General features: G+C 34.6%; 1 protein-coding gene and 1 long non-coding RNA gene across 3 annotated transcripts; both read right to left on the minus strand.

Moving 5' to 3' along the window:
* Positions 1-296: 296 nt before the first annotated feature.
* LOC130803625 (uncharacterized) lies at positions 297-3,001 on the minus strand. Its single transcript, XR_009039938.1, has 3 exons — positions 2,613-3,001; positions 1,199-1,271; positions 297-786 (listed from the first exon to the last, which is right to left on the minus strand). It is a non-coding gene; the product is annotated as an uncharacterized LOC130803625 (long non-coding RNA).
* A 14,772-nt stretch (positions 3,002-17,773) lies between these two features.
* On the minus strand, positions 17,774-21,218 carry LOC130803626 (uncharacterized). Of its 2 annotated transcripts, none has more exons than XM_057667817.1 (3): positions 20,966-21,218; positions 18,483-18,683; positions 17,774-18,082 (listed from the first exon to the last, which is right to left on the minus strand). In XM_057667817.1, the coding sequence occupies exons 1-3, from the start codon at positions 21,074-21,076 to the stop codon at positions 18,047-18,049; spliced, it is 348 nt and encodes a 115-aa protein (XP_057523800.1). In that variant the 5' UTR covers positions 21,077-21,218; the 3' UTR covers positions 17,774-18,046. The 2 variants fall into 2 exon arrangements, with proteins under 2 accessions (XP_057523800.1, XP_057523799.1); XM_057667816.1 differs by lacking the exon at positions 17,774-18,082 and adding an exon at positions 18,267-18,396.
* Between the last annotated feature and the right edge of the window lie 5,204 nt (positions 21,219-26,422).

Below are 26,422 nucleotides of genomic sequence, written 5' to 3' on the forward strand. Positions count from 1 at the left end.
TATATTTGAAACACTTTTACAATATTTTATTAAGTTTAATATATATATATATATATATATATATATATATATATATATATATATATATATATATATATATATAATAATATATATATATATATATAATAATAATAATATATATATATATATAATAATAATAATATATATATATATATATATATATATATATATATATATATATATATATATATATATATATATATATATATATATATATATATATATATATATATATATATATATATATATATATATATATATATATATATACACCTATGTACTAATAAATAAGTAATTAAATGTTAAGTCAAAAACTCAGCAAAACTCTGTTCTTTCTCCTAAACTTTCGAATCTTAGGACGTTCTTGTGATTAGTACCTTTTCTTTCGCTTAAAGAAGATGCCTCCGATTCCTAGGAAAAGTGTAACAACCCGACTTACCGTTGACTGGGTAAACAGGGTCATCACTGGGTTCGTTTCCCAAGAAACTGAAATCACACTTCCAAAACTCGAGCAAAGGAATCACAAGCTCTTCAACGTGACTAACTCAGCTAAATCCCAAAACCAACATCTAACTAAAACACAAGATAATCATACAATTCTCTACAAGTGCGATATAACCAGCACAGCCAAAACAAATTTACATTTATCCAAAATTCCTAATACAAATCTATAATTCCTAAGTACTCAGCTCAATTAACATCCTTGGAAACTCTATTCACCTTCGCTAATCCATTATTCCCGACTGGTTCCGATCTGTAGACAAGCTAAAAGATGGAAACAACAAGGAATCAGATTAAACTGAGTGAGAAGCAACAATCCAAAACAATTAAACACAGCAATTCAAAATAATGGTTTAAAAGCAACATCAGTTTCCTAGATCTATGTGCGCACAGGAAGTCTAGTTGAGAGGAACATCCATAGCTCTAAGGCTATGTCTCTCTCGGGTGAAGCTAGTCAATATCTCAATGACAATTCGCTTCAAAAACAGGGAGTAGGGAACCATGTTCCTCAACTCCGTCAATGACCAGCCCGCAAGCCCGATCCATTGACCATATCAATATCAGCATAATCATTCATAAACATTTATCACATTCATATAAATTTCACAAACTTTAAATAAACATTTTACAAATGGTAGCCTGGCCAGACCCCTTTTAAGGGACTGTTACTACTCACCAAAAAGAACGCTTCAAGAGGCCAAGTCTGCTACCCCGCGCTTATTAGAAGGGCTCTTCGATAATGTCGCTTCCTGAAGCATAACAAATATAGCATCACAACAACGCATACGATACTTCAGCTAGGTTCATTTAATTCATTACTACTCTTCCTAACAATGCATAGATCCAATAGCTATTCTAATATTTCGAATCATTTAAATCTCACATGTTCTATTCTAATCTCCCGATTTTCCACCAAGATTTTATAACCACGACCTATAATTGTCAATTTTTCTTCAAGATTAACGACGTCTATAACTTCCTTAGTTTCCTTTGTAATTCCAACTACTACAAAAAGATAGACATTTTAACTCATCATTACCAATACTTTTAAGAATCATATAATTAAATCAAGAACCCCGATTATCCAATATTTCACCACATTCATATATTTCTCGACCTATATTTAACATTATTTATCCACAATCCTTATTTTCCAATATGCACATTTAACCACAAAGATAAGTATTCTAATCTACAATCCACAAGTCCACAAGAATCTAATACCTCATCCAAGAATATTAAATTATTTACAATTAATCTTTACAACTATCCTTCAAACAATTACATAATCCCAACATTTCTTCAATCCAAACTAATCATCTCAAGATCCATCAAATCATACTCATCATCATATAACTTACTAATAATACATTTTCCATGAATTTTCCAATTAAACACCAATATATTCATTCAAACTTAACATTAAAAATCCTCAAAGAATCACATAATACCTTCAAGAATATCAAATTATAGATACTTTACCCATAACTCTTGTTTTAGCATTTCTAATCATCATATAACAGTAAAACTTTGATCTTTAATTCACTATTTACATCTTATTAAACTGGAAGTAAACATTCTAACCACAATCGCTATTGCTCATAAAGAATTAATAATCCATCTAAAATATTCAATCATCTAACAATTAGCTCTTGACGAGTATCCACAATCAAAATGATTAATCTCAACTTCACCTAAATCTATCAATCAACATAATACCCATAACAAGTTCTCAAATCAACAAACATCTAATATATCATCTAAGAGCATCACTTTACTCAATTACTTGTCATCATCATCGTCAAAACCACCTTGAACAACTAGCATTTACATGAGAAATTCATTAACCTAACCAAAATCAGGACATCATCATCATCATTAGCCATAAATTCCTACTTCCTAACAATAATTATCCAATATCTCAAATCCAACTAATAATCCCAATCAACATAACTCATCCAATTAGTTTATATAAATTCAAGATTCAATAAAATTTAGCATTTAACACATGATTAATAAATTATTCAATTAAAAGTACATGAATCAGAGTATACCCATCAAGAAAACAGAGAAGGGCTTAAGACAACTACCTTCTGTTCAGCTACCAGAAACAAGGAGGAAAACGGACTTAATGCTTGATTCTTCACGGTTTGAATTGGATGTTTAATCACAAGATTGAAGCTCACTCCTTCTCCCCTAACTCGGCAGAAATCAGAGACAAGGAGAAAGGATTTCGATGCTACTTTGATTTCACACAGCCTTTCGAAATTCAGAGGAAGAAGAACCCAATTTCTTCGAAAATCAAAGACAAGGGACGGCGGGATGAGAGCATGGGTTTCGAAGGTCTTGAGGATACAAAGAAGGGTTTGAAAATGATGATGAATAGTGACGGAATGAGAAGGAAGGGAAATGGGGAAAGGGAATGTCGGTTTAGGAGAAGGGGACGGGAAGGGAAATGGAAATTGGGGAAAATGGGTTTCTGATTTTTGGGTATTAATTTTAGTTAGTTTTTTTTTTTTTTTTATGTCATCATTATAGTTATTATGATTATTATTATTATTATTAATACTTAACCCACTTGATTCACGATAATTTTCTAATTAGTTTAAAGCCCAAAATGATTTTATTTGTTTTAAATTTCCGAATGTCACAAAAAGACTGTTTAGAAGCGGTGCTAACCGTACACTAAGGAGTTTAGTAAGAGCTCTTGCGGATCTGGGCACTCCACGAGAGAGATCTGTGTCGGAATTAGCTTCTGAGATGAGCAAGAGGATCAGTCAGAGCAAACCCTCGACTTTCAATGGTAAAGGGGAACCATCGAAACTCGAACTCTGGTTAAGGGAATTTGACAAACTTTTTGATGTGGTTGAGTGCCCAGAAGAACTGAAGGTCAACTAGGCTGCGTTTTATTTGGTTGGTGAAGCCGACTATTGGTAGGCAAATAGTAGATCTGGGTTATTAGAACAAGCTGATGGAGTCTTTAATTGGGATTTGTTTAAAAGGGCTATGCGAGAGAAATTCTACCCTTTGCACGTGAGAAAAGATAAGTCAAACGAGTTTGCTCGTTTGGAGATGGGAGACATGAATGTTGATGAATATTATCGAAAGTTTATGGAATATATTCAGTACTGTTCTGATGATGTTTCCACTGAGGATAAAAAGATGCAGCGATTTGAACTAGGATTGTCATATGACATTCAAAAACATATTGAGAGCGATCGCTATAACACCCTGGAACAGATGTACAAGCGTGCGTCTCAAATAGGGAATATTCTGAGGAAGGAGAAAGAAAAAGAGAAGAGTAATGTCTCTAAGAAGAGGAAAGAGGTTGCAGGCCAGACATTAGGGAATTCGTCGGATTTTTTTTTCAGAAGAAAGCAAGAACTTTCGGAAATTTTCAGGGAAGTAGGTCTAGTACAAATTCTGGATTTAGGGGAAACGCGAAGCCTGCTAAGCCATTACTGGACCGAGATGGCAATGAAAGTAAGTATTTATGTAGGAGATGCAGGAGAAATCATCCCGGAAAGGATTGTGAGGGAAAGTTGGTTGAATGTAATTTTTGCCACAAGAAGGGACATAGGGAGTATGAATGCTACATCAAGAAAGGGAGCGAGAGTCAACAGCCGAGTGGGCAACACCGGCAGCAGAATTCGAATAACTCCGGAAGGCAAGTCAACCTGCAGCACGAAAATGGTAATGGTAATCATGGAGATACTGCTCAGAGGTTTCAACGACCTGTTAGTGGGGGACAAGGCCGGGTGCATGGAAACCAGATCGAAGGGTCAGGTATGCAACGTGGGGGTAATCAAGTGGGAGGAATAAATGCACAGCCGATTGGTAGACGGGTATCTGCGGTCAGTGCAAGGGAAGCTGACCAAGCAACGGATGTAGTTACAGGTACATTCACTATTCATTCTGTAGCTGTTAATGTACTTTTTGATTCGGGTGCAACATGTTCTTTTCTTGCAAAGAGTAAGGTAGAGGAGTTGAATTTAGGAACGTTTAAGAAAGTTTCTTATACAGTGTCTGTTCCATCGGGAAAATTGTACAATTGTGATAGATTGTATAAGGAGGTACCCTTGAGAATAGGGAAGGTCATTTTTCCTTGTGACTTGTATGTGTTAGATATGGAAGGCTTAGAGGTAATTTTGAGGATGGACTGGTTAGAAAAATATAAAGCCACTATAGAATGTAGGGAGCAAAGAGTGTCGCTAGAAGGACTAAGAAGGGGAAAGGCTAGATACCGGAAATTTCAAAAAGGACCCCGAACGAATTTGGTGTCGACCTTAGAATTGCAAAGACTCATGAGGCAAGGACACCCTGTGTACTTATGTCATATCAGCCAAGTGGGGGAGAAGGAGGAGGATCCTAAAAATATTGCAGTGGTGAATGAATTTTTAGATGTTTTCCCTGATGAGATTCCCGGCATGCCACCTCAACTGGAAATTGATTTCACTATAGACTTGGTGCCTGGACGGGACCGATTTCTAAGGCCCCTTATCGCATGGCTCCGAAGGAGATGGAGGAATTAAAGTCTCAGCCTGACGAATTATTAGACAAGGGTTATATCCGACCTAGTGTTTCCCTTGGGGGGGCTCCAGTTCTTTTTGTGAGGAAGAAGGATGACAGTTTGAGATTATGTATTAATTGAACTAAATAAGGTGACCATTAAGAACAAAAACCCGTTACCCCGCATGGACGATTATTTGATCAATTGAGAGGAGCTGGGATCTTTTCAAAAATTGATTTAAGATCGGGTTATCACCAGCTAAGAATAGTTGGAGGGGATATATATAAAACAGCTTTTAGAACATGTTATGGACATTATGAGTTCACTGTGATGCCTTTTGGATTAACAAATGCTCCAGCTGCATTCATGTGTTTGATGAATCAAGTATTTGGTGCGTTTTTGGATAAGTTCGTGGTAGTCTTTATTGATGACCTATTGGTCTATTCGAAAGACTGGGATGATCATGAGAAACATCTACGTTTAGTCTTGCAAACCCTGCGAGAAAATAAGTTGTACGCGAAATTGTCGAAGTGTAACTTTTGGTTGGAAAAGGTCTCATTTTTCGGACATTTGTTTCTAAGGAGGCCGTCTCGGTTAATCCGGCAAAAATAGAGGCAGCTCGAAGTTGGTCGTCACCAAAGAATGTCACCGAAGTACGAAGTTTCTTGGGCTTGGCTGGGTATTACCGTCGTTTTGTCAAGGATTTCTCGCGTATTGCCCGGCCTATGACTTCGTTGATGAAGAAAGAGAAGAAGTTCGAGTGGACTGACGAGTGTGAACAGGCCTTCGTGACTTTGAAGGAAAGGTTAACTACGGCCCCTGTTCTTACTCTACCTGACCCAAAGTTGGATTATACTGTTTACAGTGATGCATCGAAGAAAGGATTGGGTTGTGTACTGATGCAGGACCGTAAGGTGATTGCTTACGCATCACGACAATTGAAAGTACATGAAGTTAATTATCCTACCCATGATCTGGAGCTAGCTGCTATAATGTTTGCTCTCAAAATATGGCGGCATTACTTGTGTGGCGTTAAATGTAGAATCTACACTGATCATCAGAGTCTGAAGTATCTCTATACTCAGCCCTACTTAAACATGCGACAACGTCGGTGGCTAAAGTTGATGACGGATTATGATTTGGAGTTCATATATCATGAAGGACGAGCGAACTTAGTAGCCGATGCATTGAGTAGGAAGTCTAATCCCTCATTGTCCGCCTTAGATGGAGTTGAAGAGTTACATCGGGATTTTGCCAGATTAAATTTGGAAATGGTACGTAAAGGTGAGTTACAGGGGTGTCTGAATGCTTTGTCTATTCGACCTTTGTTCTTTGAAGAAATTTTGAATTCCCAAGATAACGATCCAAAACTGTTGAAGTTAAAGGAACAAGCTCGGGAAGGAAAAGCAGAGGGATTCTTTGTTCATGAAGATGGGAGCTTGAGGTTCAATGGTCGCTGGTGTTTGCCGACAGGGGAAGAATCTTTGAAGGAACGTATCTTGGATGAGGCCCATTATACGAAATTTTCAGTCCATCCGGGCAGTGACAAAATGTATCAAGACCTTAAGTTAATGTTTTGGTGGTCTGGGTTGAAGAAGGATATTGCGGATTATTTCTCGCGCTGTTTGACTTTTCAAAAAGTTAAAAGTGAGCATAAAAGACCAGGAGGTTTACTACAACCTTTGGAGATACAGGTATGGAAATGGGATGGTATTTCTATGGATTTTGTTGTGGGTTTATCCCGGATGAAGGCAGGAAATGATGCGTTATGGGTCATAGTGGATTGTTTGACTAAATCAGCACGTTTCATCCCTATGACTGTCGTTGGGAGATGGAACAATTAGCTCGAGCTTACATTAAGTATGTCATGCGATTTCACGGTGTGCCCCGTACTATTGTGTCCGATAGAGATACACGGTATTTATCACAATTTTGGCAAACCTTGCAACAAGCAATGGGTACTACGTTGCTTTATAGTATGTCTTTCCATCCGCAGACGGATGGGCAGACAGAACGGACAAATCAGATTTTAGAAGATATGTTGCGCGCTATTGCCATGGAATGGCAAGGGTCGTGGGATGAACATTTGGACCTGGTCGAATTTTCTTACAACAACAGTTATCAGGCATCTATACAGATGGCTCCATTCGAGGCTTTGTATGGGTGTCGTTGTCGTAGTCCGGTTTATTAGGATGATTTCACCGAAGCGGTGACCTTGGGACCTGAGTTGTTGTTCCAGATGACTGAGAAAGTGAAGTTGATAAGGGATCGTTTGAAAGCGGCACAGGATCAAGTAATATAGTCATCCAAGAATTTATAAATCCTTTAGCAAAATTTAATTTGTTTGAAGGATTGTGTTTATATATATATGTCTTGTTTTAAAAGGGAGTGATTGGGTTTTATGATTCTCTACAAAATTTTAATTTGTTAAGAGAATTAAGTATTTAATTTCATTATCATAATTTATGAAATTTTAAGTTCTTGAAGGATTTTGTTGATGGACATGTTTTTTTTTATTTGATGATTTTATATGTGTTGATGATGAGGTTTTGAGTATTAAACATGTGTGGAAATATCAAGTGGTTGGGTGATAGAAAAATTAGTCTTGTTTGTTTTATGTTACTAATTGTGAATGTGGCCTTGTTAGAATTATTTTGGTCATGAGATTTAAAAGGTTAGTCATTTGAATAATGAATATATGTAAAATAATAATAATAATAATAATAATAATAATAATAATAATAATAATAATAATAATAACAAAATTTCCGGCAGCAGCAGCAGTCCTGTCTCGGAAATAGTGCTGATCCGGGAACGTTAGTCGTGTCCCGTTGTTTTATGTACCGATGCGTTAAAAAACTCGTTAAACGCTTAAAATAATTAAAAATAGTAATTGGATGTTAGAAATTATGAAATTTGGTACCTAAGGTAATTGACGCGTTCCGAACACAACGGCGAAGTCGGATTTTTCATTTGAATTTCCTAAACTGTCCAAATCGATCATTTAAGTTTCTGGTTTAAGTTTACAATTTGGAACTATCAGGAATTTGATGAAAACATTTAAAATTATCAAATCCTAGTGATGTCTTAGTAGTATGAAGTGGATTAAATGTGTAAACACGTTCTAATACGTGATTGTTTGGTGTGTGTGTGTGTGTTATTTAGGACCTCGATTCATAAGAGGGCCAAATTTCTATCATGGTTAAATATCGTTTGGTTGCAGCGCTTAAAGGTACACGCTTAGACCATACTGTTTATGTGGTTGTGCAAGTAGTGTTGTTTCATTTCTAATCGAGGTTTTGTAAATCACATAAGGATTAGACACCTCAAATAATTTGACAGGAATTAATTTGAAATTGAGAATTTATGTATTGTCACCCAAAGGGGTTGACGTTTGGTTATATTATGTTACCCAAAGGGGTTAACGTATTGGTTTGGATTATTACAATTATTGTTCCCATGGCAGTTTTGGATCATTATGGTCACCATGGGTGTAACAAGAGAGGCAATCTCGATACATAATTAACATTTAATAATAATGTTTAATACAAAAAAAATATTGCGGAAGTCTCAAAATGCCGAATTTTTAAAAACTTTAAATCATAAAACTAAAACTGTTTAAAACAGAAGTAAAATATTACCTCTGATAAGAAATATTGTTTGCTCAAAAAGAAAAAAAAAATACATCATCATCAAGTGATCAATAAAGATACAAAAAGCAGCTAAGTTCTCGATAAATAGTAATTGCTGCGGCCTGGATCGGAACCTGAACTAAATCCTGCAAAATGCTGCCATCCATGATACGGATGACAGCCGATTGAATCGGTCAGCACTTAACGCCGAGCATAACTTCCTATCCAGCTCAAAATACGGAAATTATACGCTACATTTACAAAATAATAATTTAAGTACGAACTTATACTTAATTGACACCACCGTATATTTTTACCATGTTCTTTTTCTGTTACATACTTTTAAGTCATTAAGATACCATTCTCGATCTTGACAGAAGTACGTTACTGCCACTTATACAATTCGGTAATCTTAACACTTGAGTAAGTTCATTTGGTTAATACTCATAACTGTACCATGCATCATAGCATCAACACTAATCAAGTTTATCAGTGATCAACAAGCACATCAATATGACACCTGATATATGTAAGGGTCTGGTTAGGTGAGAACTGTAATCCTAAACCCTAACTGTGGTGGGAGTCGTCACCCCTCCAATACAATATTTATGCTCGAGCTCTACAGGATAGGTAGCGAACCCCCTGTCTTACACCGCATTTTACGTGCCGGCCAACACGGACGCCGGGATTTTACATGCCGGTCCATGGTTCGACATTACCTTACTATCAGGGTCATTCAATCAATACATTTCACACAAGTACATCACATTTTTATTACTCCAAGTTGACTTTGAATTTGAATTTGACCAACCTAAGTGGTAACTTCATTTATTTAATATAATTCTTAATCATAACATTTAATTCACCTTTACGTCTTTATATGTTCATTACTTAATTTTTACACATTAAATTTTATTTATAACTTTATTTTAATAGTTCACTAAATTCACACTAATAACTTAATATTTTATTAATAGTCTCCTAATTAGTATTTTCCACAAGTAGCTACTAAAATCTATTTCTCTTAAAATAAGTTCCCAAAATCAAAATTTCCAACTTTAAAATAAATAAAATTTATTCTCCTCACAAAATCAAACATTCTAATTAAAATTCAAGTTAAACTGCAACCTTTGGATAAGTTTTCAAAATTCAACAAGTTTACCAAAAAAATAATTATTTCAAGTTTGGAAAAACAAGTAAACTTATTAGATTCGCGAAAATCAACATTCTAGTTATAAAACAAATAAAACTTATAATTTCACAAAAAATCAATATTTCACACATAGTTTAAGAACATGTTTACTAAAAATACTTTTACATATTTTTATATAAATTTTGGTCAAATAGTTAGCAGATAAAATATTATTTTGTACTAAATAATTAAATGTCACAAAAGTTATTATTATTTTTTTTAATTATGAAATCTCATATATTCAAGAAAATCACTTCAATATTTAATAACTTATAAAGCTTTCTCAAAAATAACTTTTAAGATTTTATTTTAATATTATCACAAAATAGCTTATAATAATATAAAAAGAATAAATCAAACTCTTTTTCTTTTAATATGATAATGGTCGAATGGCCTATGAGTATTTCGGGGCCTTTTTTTTTCACTAATAAAACAACTTCATTTAATTTATTATAGTAAATTCAAGATTTAAATAATTAACATAACCACTAAAAAAAACAAATAAAAAAATAAAAACATTACACAATAACTTAGAAATTTACTATAAGTCTATAACTTTAAGGATAAACTTAAATCTCATAATAAAGTATAATAACAATATTCTTAATATAATCATACTTAGTAAAATACGTTCATAAAATAACTTACTACCTTATAAACTAGTTTGAAGACTAACATAAACATATTAATACAAAATTCTAACATAAAATACATTCTTAAATATAATAACATTTCTAATGTAACACATAACTCATAAATATATTATTACTAGTTTATAACATGAATCATGCTTAATATCATTAGAATATAATTTTGCACTCAACTTCTTAAACTTGTTCAAAGACTATTAGATTAACATACTAAATATACTTTTAGCATACACATACTTAATATAATCTTGATCATAATTTCATTAAACTAACTTCCACTAAAATATATCAACATATTTCATACTTTACATATTATAAAGTAAATATAATGTAAAATTCCACAAAAAGAGTAGGGTAAGAAGTTATACCATACTAACACCAAGGATTAGTACTAAGTACTAATTAGAAAAATAATAAGAAATAAGATCCTTCAAGATAGATAATAATGCTCCAAAGATAATTAATCCCAACTCCCAAAATAATGATGATGATTTAAGCTAAGTAAAGAGTGTTCTAAGCTCCATGTTCTTTAATTTCTTCAATTAATAAAGGTATTAATGTAGTAAGATTTTAATGAAGTGAAAATATAAGAAAGAATGTTAGAAAGATTTGATGATGGTGGTGTAAGTGATCTCATGGCTAAGGGGGGTATTTATAATGGGTTTGGGCAACTTTGTAGTTCATTAGATTGTATGAAAAAGAGTGTTAGGAGTATAGAAGAAGATTAACTTGTGTAAGTGATTTAGAGTGTGTAAGTGAATGTGTAAGAGTTGGAGTGTGTAAGTGAATGTGTAAGAGTTGGAGTGTGTAAGTGAATGTGTAAGAGTTTGGAGTGTAGAAGAAGGTTAGCTTGTGTAAGGAAATGGTGATAGCTTGTGTAAGTGATGAACATCATCATGGGTTACCATAGAAAGGATTTTGGTTCATCAAAATTTTGTTCTAATATGTACAAGTGAATATACTTTAAAATAATGGGTAAATTTGATCATGAAAATATGTAGTTTATTTAAAATTTTGCTTAAACTATACTTAATGTTAATAATAAAAATACGACTCATTTTTATGTATAAAATAATTATATCAAAATTATAAGGTTAAATAATAAGTAGTAATGTTAATTTAAGGAAGAAAGTTAAAAAGTAACGTTTTACAAAATCGTGAATATAATAATAAAAACTTACTTTTCGTACTATAAAATAATAAAATAATATTTTAGTGCTTATAAAAAGATTTTAAACAAAATACTATTTTAAAGTTTAATATTTGAAAGAAATTACAAAATCGGAAAAGATTTAGGAATTAAAGATGGTTTGAAATGGATAATCAAAGGATTAGAGATTTGATTTGAAAATTCAGAATAATTAATCGGAAGATTAATATTAAGAATTTTGAGTTTGTTACAATGGGGGTATGCATACTTTAGCCTTTGACGACCCGAACAGGACGGGCAACGTCTTAGGTCGGTGATTGCCTTGGGATTAGCTCTCCCAAGTGTATTCCTCCAAAAGGATTGGATTTATACTTGAACGACCCGAACAGGACGGGCAACGTTACAAGTTGGAATTATCTAATAATGAATGATTTATACTTGAACGACCCGAACAGGACGGGCAACGTTACAAGTTGGGATTAACTAATAATGAATGTATTAGAGCCTATGCATGCTAGGATAAACATATTGCTTGTATTCAACCTGATTGATATTTGTATGAAGTCTCTGACGTGCATTGGTTTGTTTCTTTTGAACCTACTGTGTGTTGTCATACGACGACTAGTAGGTTGATTGCAGGTGGGGTTTGGAGTGAGGTCTCGACTTAGAACCCGTAATCATCAAGACTATGCTTTTACCTTTTTGTATTGGATTATGAGTAGAAAGAAACTCCCTACTTATGTAACAGGAGATAGTGTAGTTTACTTTTCGCTTCCGCTTATTTCAATTAGTTTGTCTAGAGGCCTTTAGGCTCTCGAGTTGTACGTAAGAGCTTCCGCTGACTTATTTTCTTTCACGCTGGTACTGTTTTCTGTTTTAGCTATATTTCTTTATCGACGGAACGTTGACGATCCTAGAGGAAAGTCTTCTCTAGAGTCCAAAGAGTGAACCGGAATCTGTATTTTCATATGGATTTCCGGGTCACTTAAACCGGACCGTTACAATAAGATTGTATGAAAAAGAAGGTTAACTTGTGTAAGTGATTTAGAGTGTGTAAGTGAATGTGTAAGAGTTGGAGTGTGTAAGTGGATGTGTAAGAGTTTGGAGTGTAGAAGAAGGTTAACTTGTGTAAAGAAATGGTGATAGCTTGTGTAAGTGATGAACATTATGGATTGATATAGAAAGGATTTTGGTTGATCAAATTTTTGTTCTAGTTTATACTAGTGAAATGTTTTAGATTAATGGGAAAGTATGATTAAGGTTTGATTATGAAAATATGATAGTTTACTTAGAAAATTTTTGTTAAAACTATACTTAAAGTTAATAAGAAAAATATAGTTAATTTTTAGGTATAAAATAATTAAATCAAAGTTGTAAGGTTAAAATGATAAGTAGTAAAGTTAGTTTAAGGAAACGAAATTGAAACGTAACGTTTTAATAAAACCGTAATTATAATATTAAAATTTTACTTTTCGTAGTATAATATAATAAAATAATATTTTAGTGCTTATAAAGAAATTTAAGAATATATATACATATTTTTTTTAAAAGTTTAATATTTGGAAGAAATTACAAAATCGGAATAAGGTTTAGGAATTAAAGGTCATTTGAATTAGATAACCAAAGGATTAGGAATTCGAAAAAAAAATAATCGGAAGATTAAGATTAAGAAATTTGAGCTTGTTGCAAGCAGACCTTGGGAGTCATGGCCAGAACGCATCTTCAGCCCTACTGGATCACCAAGGGTGAAAACGAAATCTTTGCACTTAAATCTACCTGCCAGGATTCAAGGACCCTCTTATCAACCATTAGAAGACCCCTAGACAAGTGGATGAAGGTCACCCAGTCAGCAGAAGGTTCACAACAGAACAGAGCAGAACCTATGGCATCGGCTGACCAACTGACTTTATGAGACTTGTCCTGAACGTATTTTCTGACCTATAGGACCACCAAGGGTAGAAATGGAATCTCTACACTAGGAGCTTGCTACCAGGACTGTTAGTGACCATTATCAACCTTGGGAAGAGCGCAAGAAAGCAGCTGGAAGGTCGCCTGGTCAGCAGCCTTCTGTCAGAAATCAAAATACTTAGTTTAGCTTGTTTTTCATTCTTTTTAATGTGCACATGTTTTGCACGTGTTCCTTTATGACCGTTATTGTTAGTTAGTCGTGTCATTAGCCTTCTCATTGTATTTCCCTCGTCCCACACGTCTATAAATAGATGGCATTAGCCTTGTAATAAACAAGTTTGAAATTTCAGAAAAATCAATTTATTGGATTTTAATCCTTTGTTTCTCCTTGAGTGTGTATGAGCATTCAACGATCTTGAGTAGTGCAAGATCATCACCTTTTGCAACTGAGAGTAGTCCTTGGTTGCATTAAGGGAATTGTTGGCCTTGGAGGATCAAAACTCCTAGTCTTTCAATTCAAGAACTATCCGGTTACATTTGTTCTGTTTGTGTGAAGATTAGTCACTGTTTGATTGTGTTTGGGGATTGTTGGCTATTACATTGCGTGGATTTGAATGTTGGTTTACATCTTCATGTTACATTGAAGATTTCCTCCCCAAATTCAGTCCAATAATGAATATTATGTTACCCTAACAATTAACTCAAAACCGGTTACACAGTCCGAATTATCCACTTTTTAATAACCAGTTAAAATATTCGATTTTAACAACCAGATATCAAATAATTTGGGTCGGATTTTTTAAACCGAATATCTTAAACACCCACACTCAACCCATTTGTAATCATATAGTATCTATTATTTGTCAGATATATGTATGGCTGAAATTAGTTACTACATTGTACAGTAATAAATTGATACTCTTATTTTACTAATACTTTATCCGTTCTAAAGTACATGCATAATATTAGACTTTTCACAGTGTTCAATGCACTAATTCAAACATTAATGTTTCTAATTATGTACTCCCTCCGTTCTTTAAAGAAGTTTCCATTTTCCATTTTAGGGTGTATCATTTATTGTTCTCAAAAAGAATCTTTACATTTATATCACAAATATTTTAGATAAGAATAACCTTGCCTATCCTCATTTAAGAGAAGATTTTAATAAATAATGATTATTTGTGAGGTTTATAAATCATCCTTATGTGATAGAATGTGATAGGTGAGAGTTATGTTATTTTTATTTATCTTTTTTTGATTTTTTTAAGATTACTTCTTTTGTCTTTTTGTGGTGATTTACAAATCATGGTTCTTGATTAGGAACTTTTACTCATTTAAATATTTTAATAATCCTTATGGTCCCCACATATCTTTCACTAACTTCACTTTAACATTTTCATATTCCTTATAAAAATATTTTTTATTGGTTATGGTAATTGTCACCATATTTTTTCCATAACCCTCTTTTAATATTTTTTAAATATTTATAATCCCTACTTTTCCTCTATCAAATTTATTATTATTCAATAAAATAATATCTCCATTATCTAAAAGATTCTATTTTTCTTAATTTCTCGTAGACATTTCTTATGGGAAGTTTATTAAAGAACGGAGGGAGTATAATAAAAGATTATAAAAATTTGATATTAATAATCTTTACATTGAAACGAATCATACAAAATATCACTTGAATATGTTTAACTTATAGATTAAGAACTAATTACATAGTAGATGAAATGATGAATGAATAATGCAATATTTTTTATGCTACAAGTAATTTGGAACAAAAGAAGTATTATTTATGTATAAGAAGTAATATTGTCAATTGAAATCTTTATTAATTCTTCTCAATGCATATTTTTAAAAATAATTATTAATAATGTTTAATTAAGGATATTCAAGGTCAATAGTGCATCGAATAGTGTGAAGAAACACTAGCAACTAATTTGAGCTAGAAAAAGTGATAGTATTATCTTGATATTAGGATTCTCTTTATTATTTTTCTCTATTACCCTTAAAATTATGATTTTGACATCTATTTTGGAATAAAAAATAAAATGACAAAATCTCCCCTATTAAGACTCCATCAAGCAATTATAGCCATTAGATTAAGTAATGGACCCTCCATTACATTTTAAGTAATACTGAGGATCCTAACTTATTATCTTGTATCTTGATTTTTATATATAAAAATAATCAAAGTAAAACTTTATTTAATTTATTTTGTGCATCTTTTTGTAATATTAATTTTTTTTTAATTACACACAACTTAAGACATAAAAAGTAAAAATGCTCTTGCTATGAATATTGGACACTCAAGGGAAAAAAAAGATGGCACAAGAGAAAAAACAAAGCAACCAAGCACGACACAAATAAACTTGGCAAGAACAAACAAGATCATACATAATACACCCTAGTTAAATAGCACCTTAAAGTACCTAACCCAACAAAAGATGTTAGTATTTTTTATAGACGTTAGAAGCTCTCAGTGTAGAAGCTAAACAACATATAAGCTTCCATAAACATAATTTACTATATTTATATTCTAATCTCTAAACGTCTCTTTATAGACTGTAGAAGATCATACAAGCAATCTTTAAAAACACCAAAATGGAAACACATATGACAACAATTTTGAGGCTTAATATACCTTTCTTGAACGATCGCAACTCCTGCTTATTCAAGCAAGACCATCCAAATTGTCTATGACATCGTACCTTATGTTGCTCGAACAAGTGCATTCATGTTCGTTTGTGCAAGGTCATTCAAAACTCTACCTCAAATTGCTCAAACAAGCGCACCCCTACTTGAATAAGTTAATACTCGTTAAATTGCCACAAACCAAAATAAAATCTATCCATTTTACTTTTGTTCTTTCCATATTAAATATGCGAAGAAACTAACCAAATAAAAATCTTTTATATGAGATTAATAATGAGATTGATAGTAATCATATCATTTAGTTGAATAATAACACTAATGAAAAAATGAAGATCAAAAGCAAAAAAAACAATTGAATAAAAATAGCGAAATTTTTTGGAGATCATAAACATTATAAAATAGTATGTTAAAAATTAGAAAAAATTACTAGAAATAATACAACTTTTGCTTATTTTCCTATAATAATATCAACTTTTAATTGAACATGAATAATACCAATTTAGGGCGTTTCCATAGAATATCTCTAACATCTTTAAAATCAAACTATAGAAAATTAAATGACAAAAAAAAATGGTAAATATAAACTAAAGTTGGTATTATTCAAAGGAAAAACCCCTCTAAGTTGGTGTTAGTCATGGTTAATCAAAAGTCGTTATTATTGTAAAAAAATTAACGAAAAGTTATACTCCCTCCTATTCATTCTAAGTGTCTCATTTCCTTATTTGGTCAAGTCACCCTAAATGTCTCATTTTTATTTTGGATATGTTACCTATACTAATTTACCCCTATTAAACTTAGCTTTTTTACATCTTTACACCTACTAACCCCACTTTACCCCTATAAAAATTTAAAAACACTATATTTTTTTCTTTCACATGTGGTCCCATTTGGCCACCTAAAAATGGTGAAAAATCAAATGGGACACATTGGGTGAATAGAAGCGAATATTATATTATTTACCGTAATTTTTCGAGTAACAAAGATTCATACTAGAAAAATCCATACACCAGCACTGTGCACAACACCAACAACCTCGACTGCACAATCATCTCATCACTTCCTCTTCCAAGTACGTTATATAACTTCACCATAAAGGTTGAAATTACTCATAACTCATAAGGTTTTAGATCTTTACCAGACGGCCATAACTTTCTTTTCCAGAATTAAGATGGTATCGATTATCGAGGCAGTAAACTTTGTGGTTCAACCACTAGATCACCTTATAAATGGAATTTGTGGCGCCTCGTCCAAAACAAGAAGTGGCTACAATCAGCATCACCAAGGCAGAAATTCTACTTTGATGTCTAAACTACGGCTAACTATCTAGCAGGCTTGCTACTGCTAATACCTTGTGGACAGTAGGCAGTAGCTTTTCTTACAACCAATGCATAAACCTTTGCAACAAAAATGCCAAGGCTTTGATCTCAAAATATTAGGATCAGTTACATGAACCAATAGACCAATTCCTGTGGTCCTTCACACTCATAAACCTTTAAAAGTTCAATTTATAGCTACTTGTAAAGCTAAATAATTTGCACATAGAAAACAGACAACATAAGACTGAATATTTCCCATAATGGATCATGAAAGTTGAAACAGAATAAGGATATCATAGTCTTGTCTTATAGTGGCAAATGCTAACATTCACAACTCCATAATAGAGGTTTGCCAATATAGAGGCAAGATAATTACAGTGTCATATTTATTAGTTCAAGACACAATACTAGATAATAGCATTCTACCAACTACAGAGGTAGTTCCAGCATACAAGCTCTAGTAGTGAAAGACTGAAGCAATTAACGATCGCACCTTCCCATTTATTCAAAAGGTAGATCCATTCCATCCGAAAAAGGAACCCTGAAATAAAAGAAAACAAAAAGGTCTGATTTAAAACGTAAAATCTGGCATATATAATACGTAGGATTCAGTGAGTCGTCGCAGAAATTTTGGAATGAAAGTTCTTTACTCTTCCTTCCATCCCATCCATTGATTTATATGATTTTATAAAAAAATACAAAGAAAAAATGCATGAGATAAAACGACAATGTAAAAGGCAAAGTATTAGAGCTCTCAAGACAACTTTTGATGGTGAAAGCTTGTTTACATGTTTCTAATGGCTAGCACTGATGTAAAGCATGTAAACACTGTGCATGTTCTTGAATTGGATGATCCTAAACAACAGGAAGAATGCAATTATAAGAAATGAGTGCATGTTGGTTAGTTTACTAAGATATGAAAAGTTAGTTAGATGACTTGCCTTGGTGTCATAGAATTTGAGGAAGAAACGTGATTTGGGTACGGACAACTTGGTCTCGAGAATTGAGGCAATGGCAGCACTCAATTTCTTGTTGGTATCAGGATTAAGGCCTCCAATGGATACAAGCTCACCATACGCTGCAGGCTGTTCAGTTCCACCAAATGCCATTGGTACTGATCCCTTAAGCACCACCATGACATACTGAAATTTTCCGCACCAGATAGTTAGCCAGGTCAGGTATCAACAGGAATAATGTAAACACAACACAATCAAAGCAAATAAAGCCATAAGGTAGAGTTCAGATAATACAATATCAGTATTTTTTCTCAGGAGTGCATACAGAAACCTGATATCCAAATAAGAACCAGGTGCAACTTTTGAATAGCACAACATAAAAAGAAAATATTCCACTACATGAAAATAATGACACAAATCCTACACAGCTGTTGCATAGCTATTAGTAAAGCACAATTAGACAGGAGCATTACTTCAATTTTTAACACTCGTGACTCATCATCCTTGCAAGCATCAGGCAGAGTTTAACAAGCAATTGCAAAGGTCCTAATGCTCCAATAAAGCTACCAAAATTGTGATTTTCTCCACGGATGTTTTTTGCTTACTTTGATCTCGCTGTATTGCCCATAAGATCTATTAAAAACAGAAAACAAGCCCTAAACCTGTTTGACAGACTAGCTATGACAAATTTCTTTGAGTCACAGAGCATCATGTACCAGAAATAGTAGCAACACCTGGATTATGCATCAGCCATATCTCATACACTGAACTGTCTTTATAGGGAAGTGATTAAAGAAGTTATAACGGATTTTGATATGGCATGGTGTGAATAAAGAAGTTACTAAAGGATTAATAACCATGCAGATGAGAACATGGTTGTGCAAACAGGAGTGCTTCTATGATCTATCACTGACCAATAATACCATCCAACAAAAATGAATTGTAACTTGCAACAGTTAACTATATCAGTGGCTGGCACTAATACTATTGATTGTTTACTAGCTAATTTTGCAAGTTGCAACAGATGAATCGTAGTTATAGGAGTTTTGGAGTTGGAACACATTTAGACAAGGTACACAATAAGTGGTAGAAAATTCTCAGTTTCACAGACAATGGGAAGATGTAAAAAACTTTTGACTTTGTTATTGATTATTTATTAGCTAAAAACAAAAATTCAAGAATAAATGGCAGTATAATCACAGGATGGAATGGATCTCTGTTTAGAAGATAAATGATCAAGTTGGACACCAAAATCTAAATATCTAGACATGTGTAGGTTGTTGATCCACATCACCACATGAGGCACAAATAGTGTGTAAATGCACCACAAGGATTAGCATACAATACGGACTCAGAATATTTAGGATTTTCAAAGTTAAAATTATTATAAGTAGCAATTTCTGTTGCAAAGCAGGAAGATAGGATTGTGTATACTCATTCACCCCTTTCTATTGCACCACTTTCCTCACATGGTTGTCCCTTCAAACGCAGCTATATTTCCATTGTTGTCATAGTCACAGCCACTTTGATCGCATAAACAACATTCAAAAATTGACTTTGCTGTACAGCATTCAAGAAACTCTCATTTCAATTTGCATTATGTAGGAAATTTTAAACGGACAAAGGAGTAATGAATTACTACAACCTCAAAAAGCTACATCCTAAGGTGAAAATTGTAACTTAATTCCCTTTTTTTTTGGTCCTTTCCACATTTCTTCACTTAAATCTCTAGGCAACAAATAAATGACATTGTCTCAAGACATTTAAAAATCAATATACAAGGCTTTAACACATATACCAATTTTCCTAAAACACACCACATAAACTAAAAATTGCTTGAAAAAAACCAACACTAAAATCTGAACATAGGCAAGCATTACATTGAACTCCTCTTCCAGATATTACTTTCATCTTGATATGCTTTTAAGACTCCTATCTAACGCTGCCTATCTCCTTCAGACACTTCAGCTCAAAACTTGATGCACCACATACAATTACTTCCCTTCATGACTCTCAGATACTAAATCCAAATTTCAACTGAAAATTTAATACGTCCATCAAAGTTTAAACATGAAAGCTTAACTTAAAACCAAAGTATTCAATATATGCACATAAGCCGTTAATTTTCTCTCCTTGAAACACCAAAATGCCCTAAAAATTGAAACCAAAAATTGACATTTGTGTTCCTCATAAAATGGAATGAATAGAGTACAATTATTCAATACATGTGTCAATACTTAACAATGTTCAGATTCAGGAGAATAAAGGATGCCATCATTTTATTCGTAAATTAAAAAAGCTGCAGTATATAGAAGCACAGAAAGTCGTAATTTCACCATGAAAATAGGGTAAACAAATCAAAACTACTTAAAAACTTGAAACCATCCAAATACCAACACAGAAGACAGACGATAGCTTAAAAAAGTAAGGCAAAACAGCATAAAATGAGGAGAGGAGAGAGGTGTTACAGATTCAGGTTTGCCAATGAGTTTAGCAATGGAAGAGGTAGCTTCTGAGAGGATAGAAGAAGTATCAACTCCTTCAAGACTCACGTTCGTTGAAATGTTCAGGCACGGCATTTTCTTTCTTCTTTCTTCGTCTTCTTCGTTGATTGTTAACCACTGAAACACCAAAAACCCTGGAGATTACAGAATCTGGTTTTAATGGAGTAGGTTCAATGTATTTCGAAACTTCTAGAAAGTATTCTTCATTATGGTCCATAATCCATATGTTTTGGGCTTTCTACACAGATCCTTTTAAGAAAGTACTTTTATTTCTCACAGGCCTTGTAAACGAATTATTGGAAAATTTGAAAAAAAATAAGATTATTTAACAACTTAATTCCCAAAATAAGCTTCGTGAAAATTTATTTCCCAAAATAAGCTTTCGTACATCCAAGTCTAGCCTCGGGTAAAACCGCTGTTGCTAACAGTGAAAGAGGAAAAAAAAAAATTTAAAAGGCCAAAGTCACTATTACTAACAGCGACTTTGCCCTTAATTTTTTTTATGAACTAAAGTAGCCGTTGTTAGTTAGAAAAATAGCCGTTAGGAACTTGAAAATAGCCGTTTAATAATGCTCTATAAATAGCTCCATCATTTCCCATACTTCATTATATCCATTCTACATCATTCTTCTTCTTTTCAATCAATTTTTAAAGGTAACATAAGGTATTATGTTAGTTTTACTCTCAATTTATAAATGTTAATACTTTTTTTTTAAAGTTCACTTACGTTACTATTATATGTATTATGTAGATGTCAAAGGAGCATTGTATTGAAGAGCTTTGTGATTGTGGTTATGAAGTTGAGATTAATAAAGATTGGAGCGACTTCGATCCTAGGCGTGATTTTGTTGCTTGTCCATTCTACTTGGTTGAAGGATTAGGATGCACATACTTTAGATGGATTGATCCGGAGGGTACCAAACGGCAGAGACACCTAATAATACGGCTTGAAAAAGAAAAATAAGAGCTTAAAGATGAGGATTGTAATCTGAAGAGACAAATAGATGATATGGCACATAGGAAAGAAGAGACTGAAAGGATTATGAGAAAGTTTAAGAAGCAATCTTAGTTAGCATCGGTGGTTTAAGTTAACGAATGAACTATGTAATTTGATATGTATTCGTTGAACATGAATGAAATTGTGTAGAATTTTTGAGAGCATTTTTCCTATTTGAATATGATTGTCTGTTTTTATTTATTGAATTCATACTACATTCTTGGCGGAATGATTCATCGCCGAAAACTCTGAGTACCTAACATCATTTCATTCATAATAAACATGTGATAATACGATAAAAATATATACATCTACATATATATTACAATTTATACTCAAAAGACCAAATGTTACAAATATTGAGTATGTACAAATGTTCAATATATACAAACAGTATTCTAATGCTAATCCTCCTCCTGTACCCTGTCTAACTGTGACGGTTTACAACGCCTCCTATGATAGTAAGAGGTTGTCGCATGACGCTCGGGTAGGGGAGGTGATTGATAATGTGATGATGTGGCACCCTGTGAGAACCTAGTACCGTAGTCTGGGCACGTTAAGTCAACCTCCTCAAGATGAACGTCGGGGTGATGAGGAGATGACTCGTACTCGTACGTAGTGGTGTGGGGCGCAGTCACTTCCGGAATGAAGTGTTGAAACTGCGTGCCTAGAAGTATGCCTTAAGCAATCTCCCGTACGGGCTCCTCTTGGGAGGAGCTGATGACTGATGCAATGCCTTGTGCCTGCAGTAAGACTTAAGTATTAATGAAATGTATAACGTGTAAGTTGTATGGATAATAATCAATGTTGAAGAATACTTACAAAGTGCGTCATCATCGGTGCTGCGGGAGCGTACTGGGCTGTCGCCATGATACCTCGTGGTGTCATCCATCGACGAGTGATGGAGAGGAACCACGGCATGTGATCCACCGTAGTAGGTTCGCCTGCAGCGTCGATAGGCGCACCTTGGGCCAGCAGCTCTAGCCTGTGCTCCCAACGAGCGACATGGCGCCAGTTGACCTCCAGCCAGTTCTTGGGATCCCGACCCTTGCGAGAGTGGTGGAGCTCCGCTTCTGTGTCACATGGCGGCGGGATGCCCTATACCATCCCAAATTGGCACAGTACGCGCTCAGGGAGATGCACTTCGACTATGTCGAAGCAGATCATAGGTACAGATGCTCTCCACGCCCCTGACAATATGCCCGAGTGCTGAGGCAATGCAGCGTATGCCTCAGCGGGGTAAGGGTCCCATCGAAACTAAACGTGAAAATTCGATTAATAAATTATGCAATGTGATAGTTACAAAATAAGTTGTAGTGAAGTTGTTACCGTGACTAGCGCTCGATCGACTCTCCCGTACGCGATCAGGTGGAAGTCATGCAACCTCGCAAGCTGAAGGTACGGGACGATCCGTGCGTCAATCGCCCACGGAGCTGAATCGGGATGCTAGGTGTATATGGTATCCGTGTCGGACACCTAAATTCAAATATTATGTTAGCTTCTAGTTAAAGTAATATGAAGTACTAAATTCAAAAGGGGTAAGTTCAATAACCTGTACATCCCATAGCACACTGCTCCTATGATTCGCCTGCATCGTAAGGACACTAGGGTCCAGAGGGCCTGGAGCTGCTGGATCCATCTCTGCTGCAATTCAACAATAAGTCAGCATTATGTATTCTAAATATAATAAAGATGTACTCAAATTGTTTACTTATGTTATTTATTTGTTTGATAATCTTTACGTTTATATACTCAAATACAGGTACTGTTTACCTTGACGTGCAAGTTCTAGTGTTGTGACCGTCACTACCACACCGTCGACAAGCGTTGCGTCTCCGCGATCCTTCGTCCATTTCGTTCGTGATCCTCCTGGACTTAGGTCTTCCTAATCCACGAATGTGATTTGGATCGTGTAGCACCTTAACACCGGTGTATTGAGGCCATGACCTCTTATCAATTAACGGCAAGAATATGCATTCATATGTGTTAACATAGCTCTGGGTCGTATAGCAGGAGTCCACAAAACGCTCGTAGGATAAGTGTCGTTTAATACATACGATAAGAACATGAGAACAAGGTAAGTGATATATGGAGGGTTTGTTACAAGTGCATTTCATCTCTCTCATATCTACACTTTGTATTTTACCACCCTTGGCGGATCCACTATTACCACGTCCAGTCTTAACTTGAAAAAGACCTCGTCTGTAGTCAAATGCGACGATCTCATGGTAGTTTGTCTTCTCGGTGTTACGGGTTATAATCCTAGTGGCGTGTGAAGTGTATTTATTTCCCCCAATTAGCCACGCGTTCGCATTCTCGCGTCTTTTAACAAAGTAATCATTAACACGATAGAAGGTGAACTCCACAAGAGTGGTTATAGGCAAGAAACGCACACCCTTCATCACGTTATTGAATACTTCGGCCAAGTTGTTATTAGTAACACCATACCTATACCCTCCATCGTGACATATTGACCATTTAGACATTTCACCAACTTGATCAATCCAAAAAAGTGCTTCTCGATTAGCAACACTAATGGCCTTCAATCCCTCGACAACCATATGTGGTTGTCTTTGCTCTGCAGTCCTTCCATACATCTTCTTCAACTTCACATTACCCATTTGGTGGTTGATGTTACTTAACAAATGCCGCAAGCAAAACCTATGATGGGCGTTCGGAGGTTGCCATTCCGGCTCCTCCATATTGCTAGAATGCCCGCATGTCTATCGAAAATAACGCATAACCCTGGACTATGCATCACATGCTTACGAACACAGGCCATAAACCAAGACCACGTGGCTATGCATTCTTTTTTTACCAAGGCAAAGGCAAGCGGGAAGATTCCCTTGTTCCCATCTTGGGCAATGGCAGTCAACAACGTATGGCGATACTTACCATACAAATGTGTTCCGTCAATGGTAATAACGGGTTTGCAATACTTGAATCCCTCAATACTAGGTTGGAAAGCCCAAAACACGCGTTGGAAAGTTTTAATACTAGGACGGACACACACACCAACATCATTATCTTCCTTAAAGAACCACTCAACTACGGTCCCGGGGTTTGAAATTTGTAGTGCCTTCAAGAAGCGTGGAAGAAGAGGATAAGAATCTTCCCATGTACCATAGATGGACAGAAGGGCTTGCTGTATAGCACACCAGCCCGCTTATAGGTCACTTCGACACCGAATTGGTCTTTCACCATTTGACGCACAACAGAGACCTTAATTGATGGGTCTTGAGCAACACAATTTCTAATAAGATTGTTAATCACGGAAGATGTCAAATGAATGTGCCCAGCTGACACGTTTTCAGTACTTAATACACAACCCCCATGCTTCCCTTTATACGTAATAATCTCCCATGATGGTGAATAGGAGCTCTTCCTAGCCCTAAGCCTCCAACCACACCCTCTCTTACACTTCACGGTGAGCACGGTTTGATTTGAAGTCTCAGTTCGGTACTCAACGTTCCTACGAATATGATACAATCTAACAGCATCCAACAACGCATCCTTGTTATCAAACATCATACCCTTTTGAAACTCTCCTTCGTCGGTGTAGGTTGTATCACAATCCCAAGACCTCCAAGAGCTGTCCTCAATGTGTTCATCTAGAGGGGGAACCAGTACATAGGGTGTAGGGGCAACGATTGTTGGAATGTTTCCTAAGGTCATGTCATTAGCTAGAGCCTCCTGGTCAACACCCACATCGTCCTCAAAAGGAGCTTCAACGAATTCATTACTCTCACTATTAACATCATCCCAAGGCTCATTTGTATCTTCTAAGTTAAAAGTATCATCATTTGAGACTTGAAATTGAAGTTGATTGGGTACATTACAAGGATAAGAGGAAGATGGCATAAAGGGATTTTGGGTTTCTTGGGTAGGGAAGGGCGTATGAGAAGGAGCAGAAGAAGTTATATTCATGAATGCATTTGTTTCCACAACATTGATATCTTTATTCCCTAGGGGTACCTCTTCTACATATAACTCTAAAGAAGGACTAGGGGTAGACCTTGAATACTCCCACATTGCATCTATAGCCTCCTCATCCTCAACCGGAAAAGCTAACAAATCTCCACTCAGATTGTACTTAAAACTTAAATTAACAGTACTTCTTGTAGTGTCAATGCCAATCTTAGAGCATATAAAATGTTTAAGTTCATTCAAATCCATGTATGAGTTGCATGCAAACAGTTTACGTCTTCCCCCAACATACTTAAGATTGTTACTAGTTGATCGAATTGAACCATTCCAAAAGCATACAACAGTCACACGAAATGAATCCATTTCTACAACAACACATACAAAATCAACATCACCATCATGTTCATAAATAGATGACCACTATACATTTTCAATTCAACAAAAAATTCACGAACAAACTTTTAATTATGAAGATCAAGGTAAATAAAAACTACACT

The sequence above is a fragment of the Amaranthus tricolor genome, chromosome 17 (assembly GCF_026212465.1).
Source record: "Amaranthus tricolor cultivar Red isolate AtriRed21 chromosome 17, ASM2621246v1, whole genome shotgun sequence".
In the NCBI taxonomy this organism is placed as follows: Eukaryota; Viridiplantae; Streptophyta; class Magnoliopsida; order Caryophyllales; family Amaranthaceae; genus Amaranthus; species Amaranthus tricolor.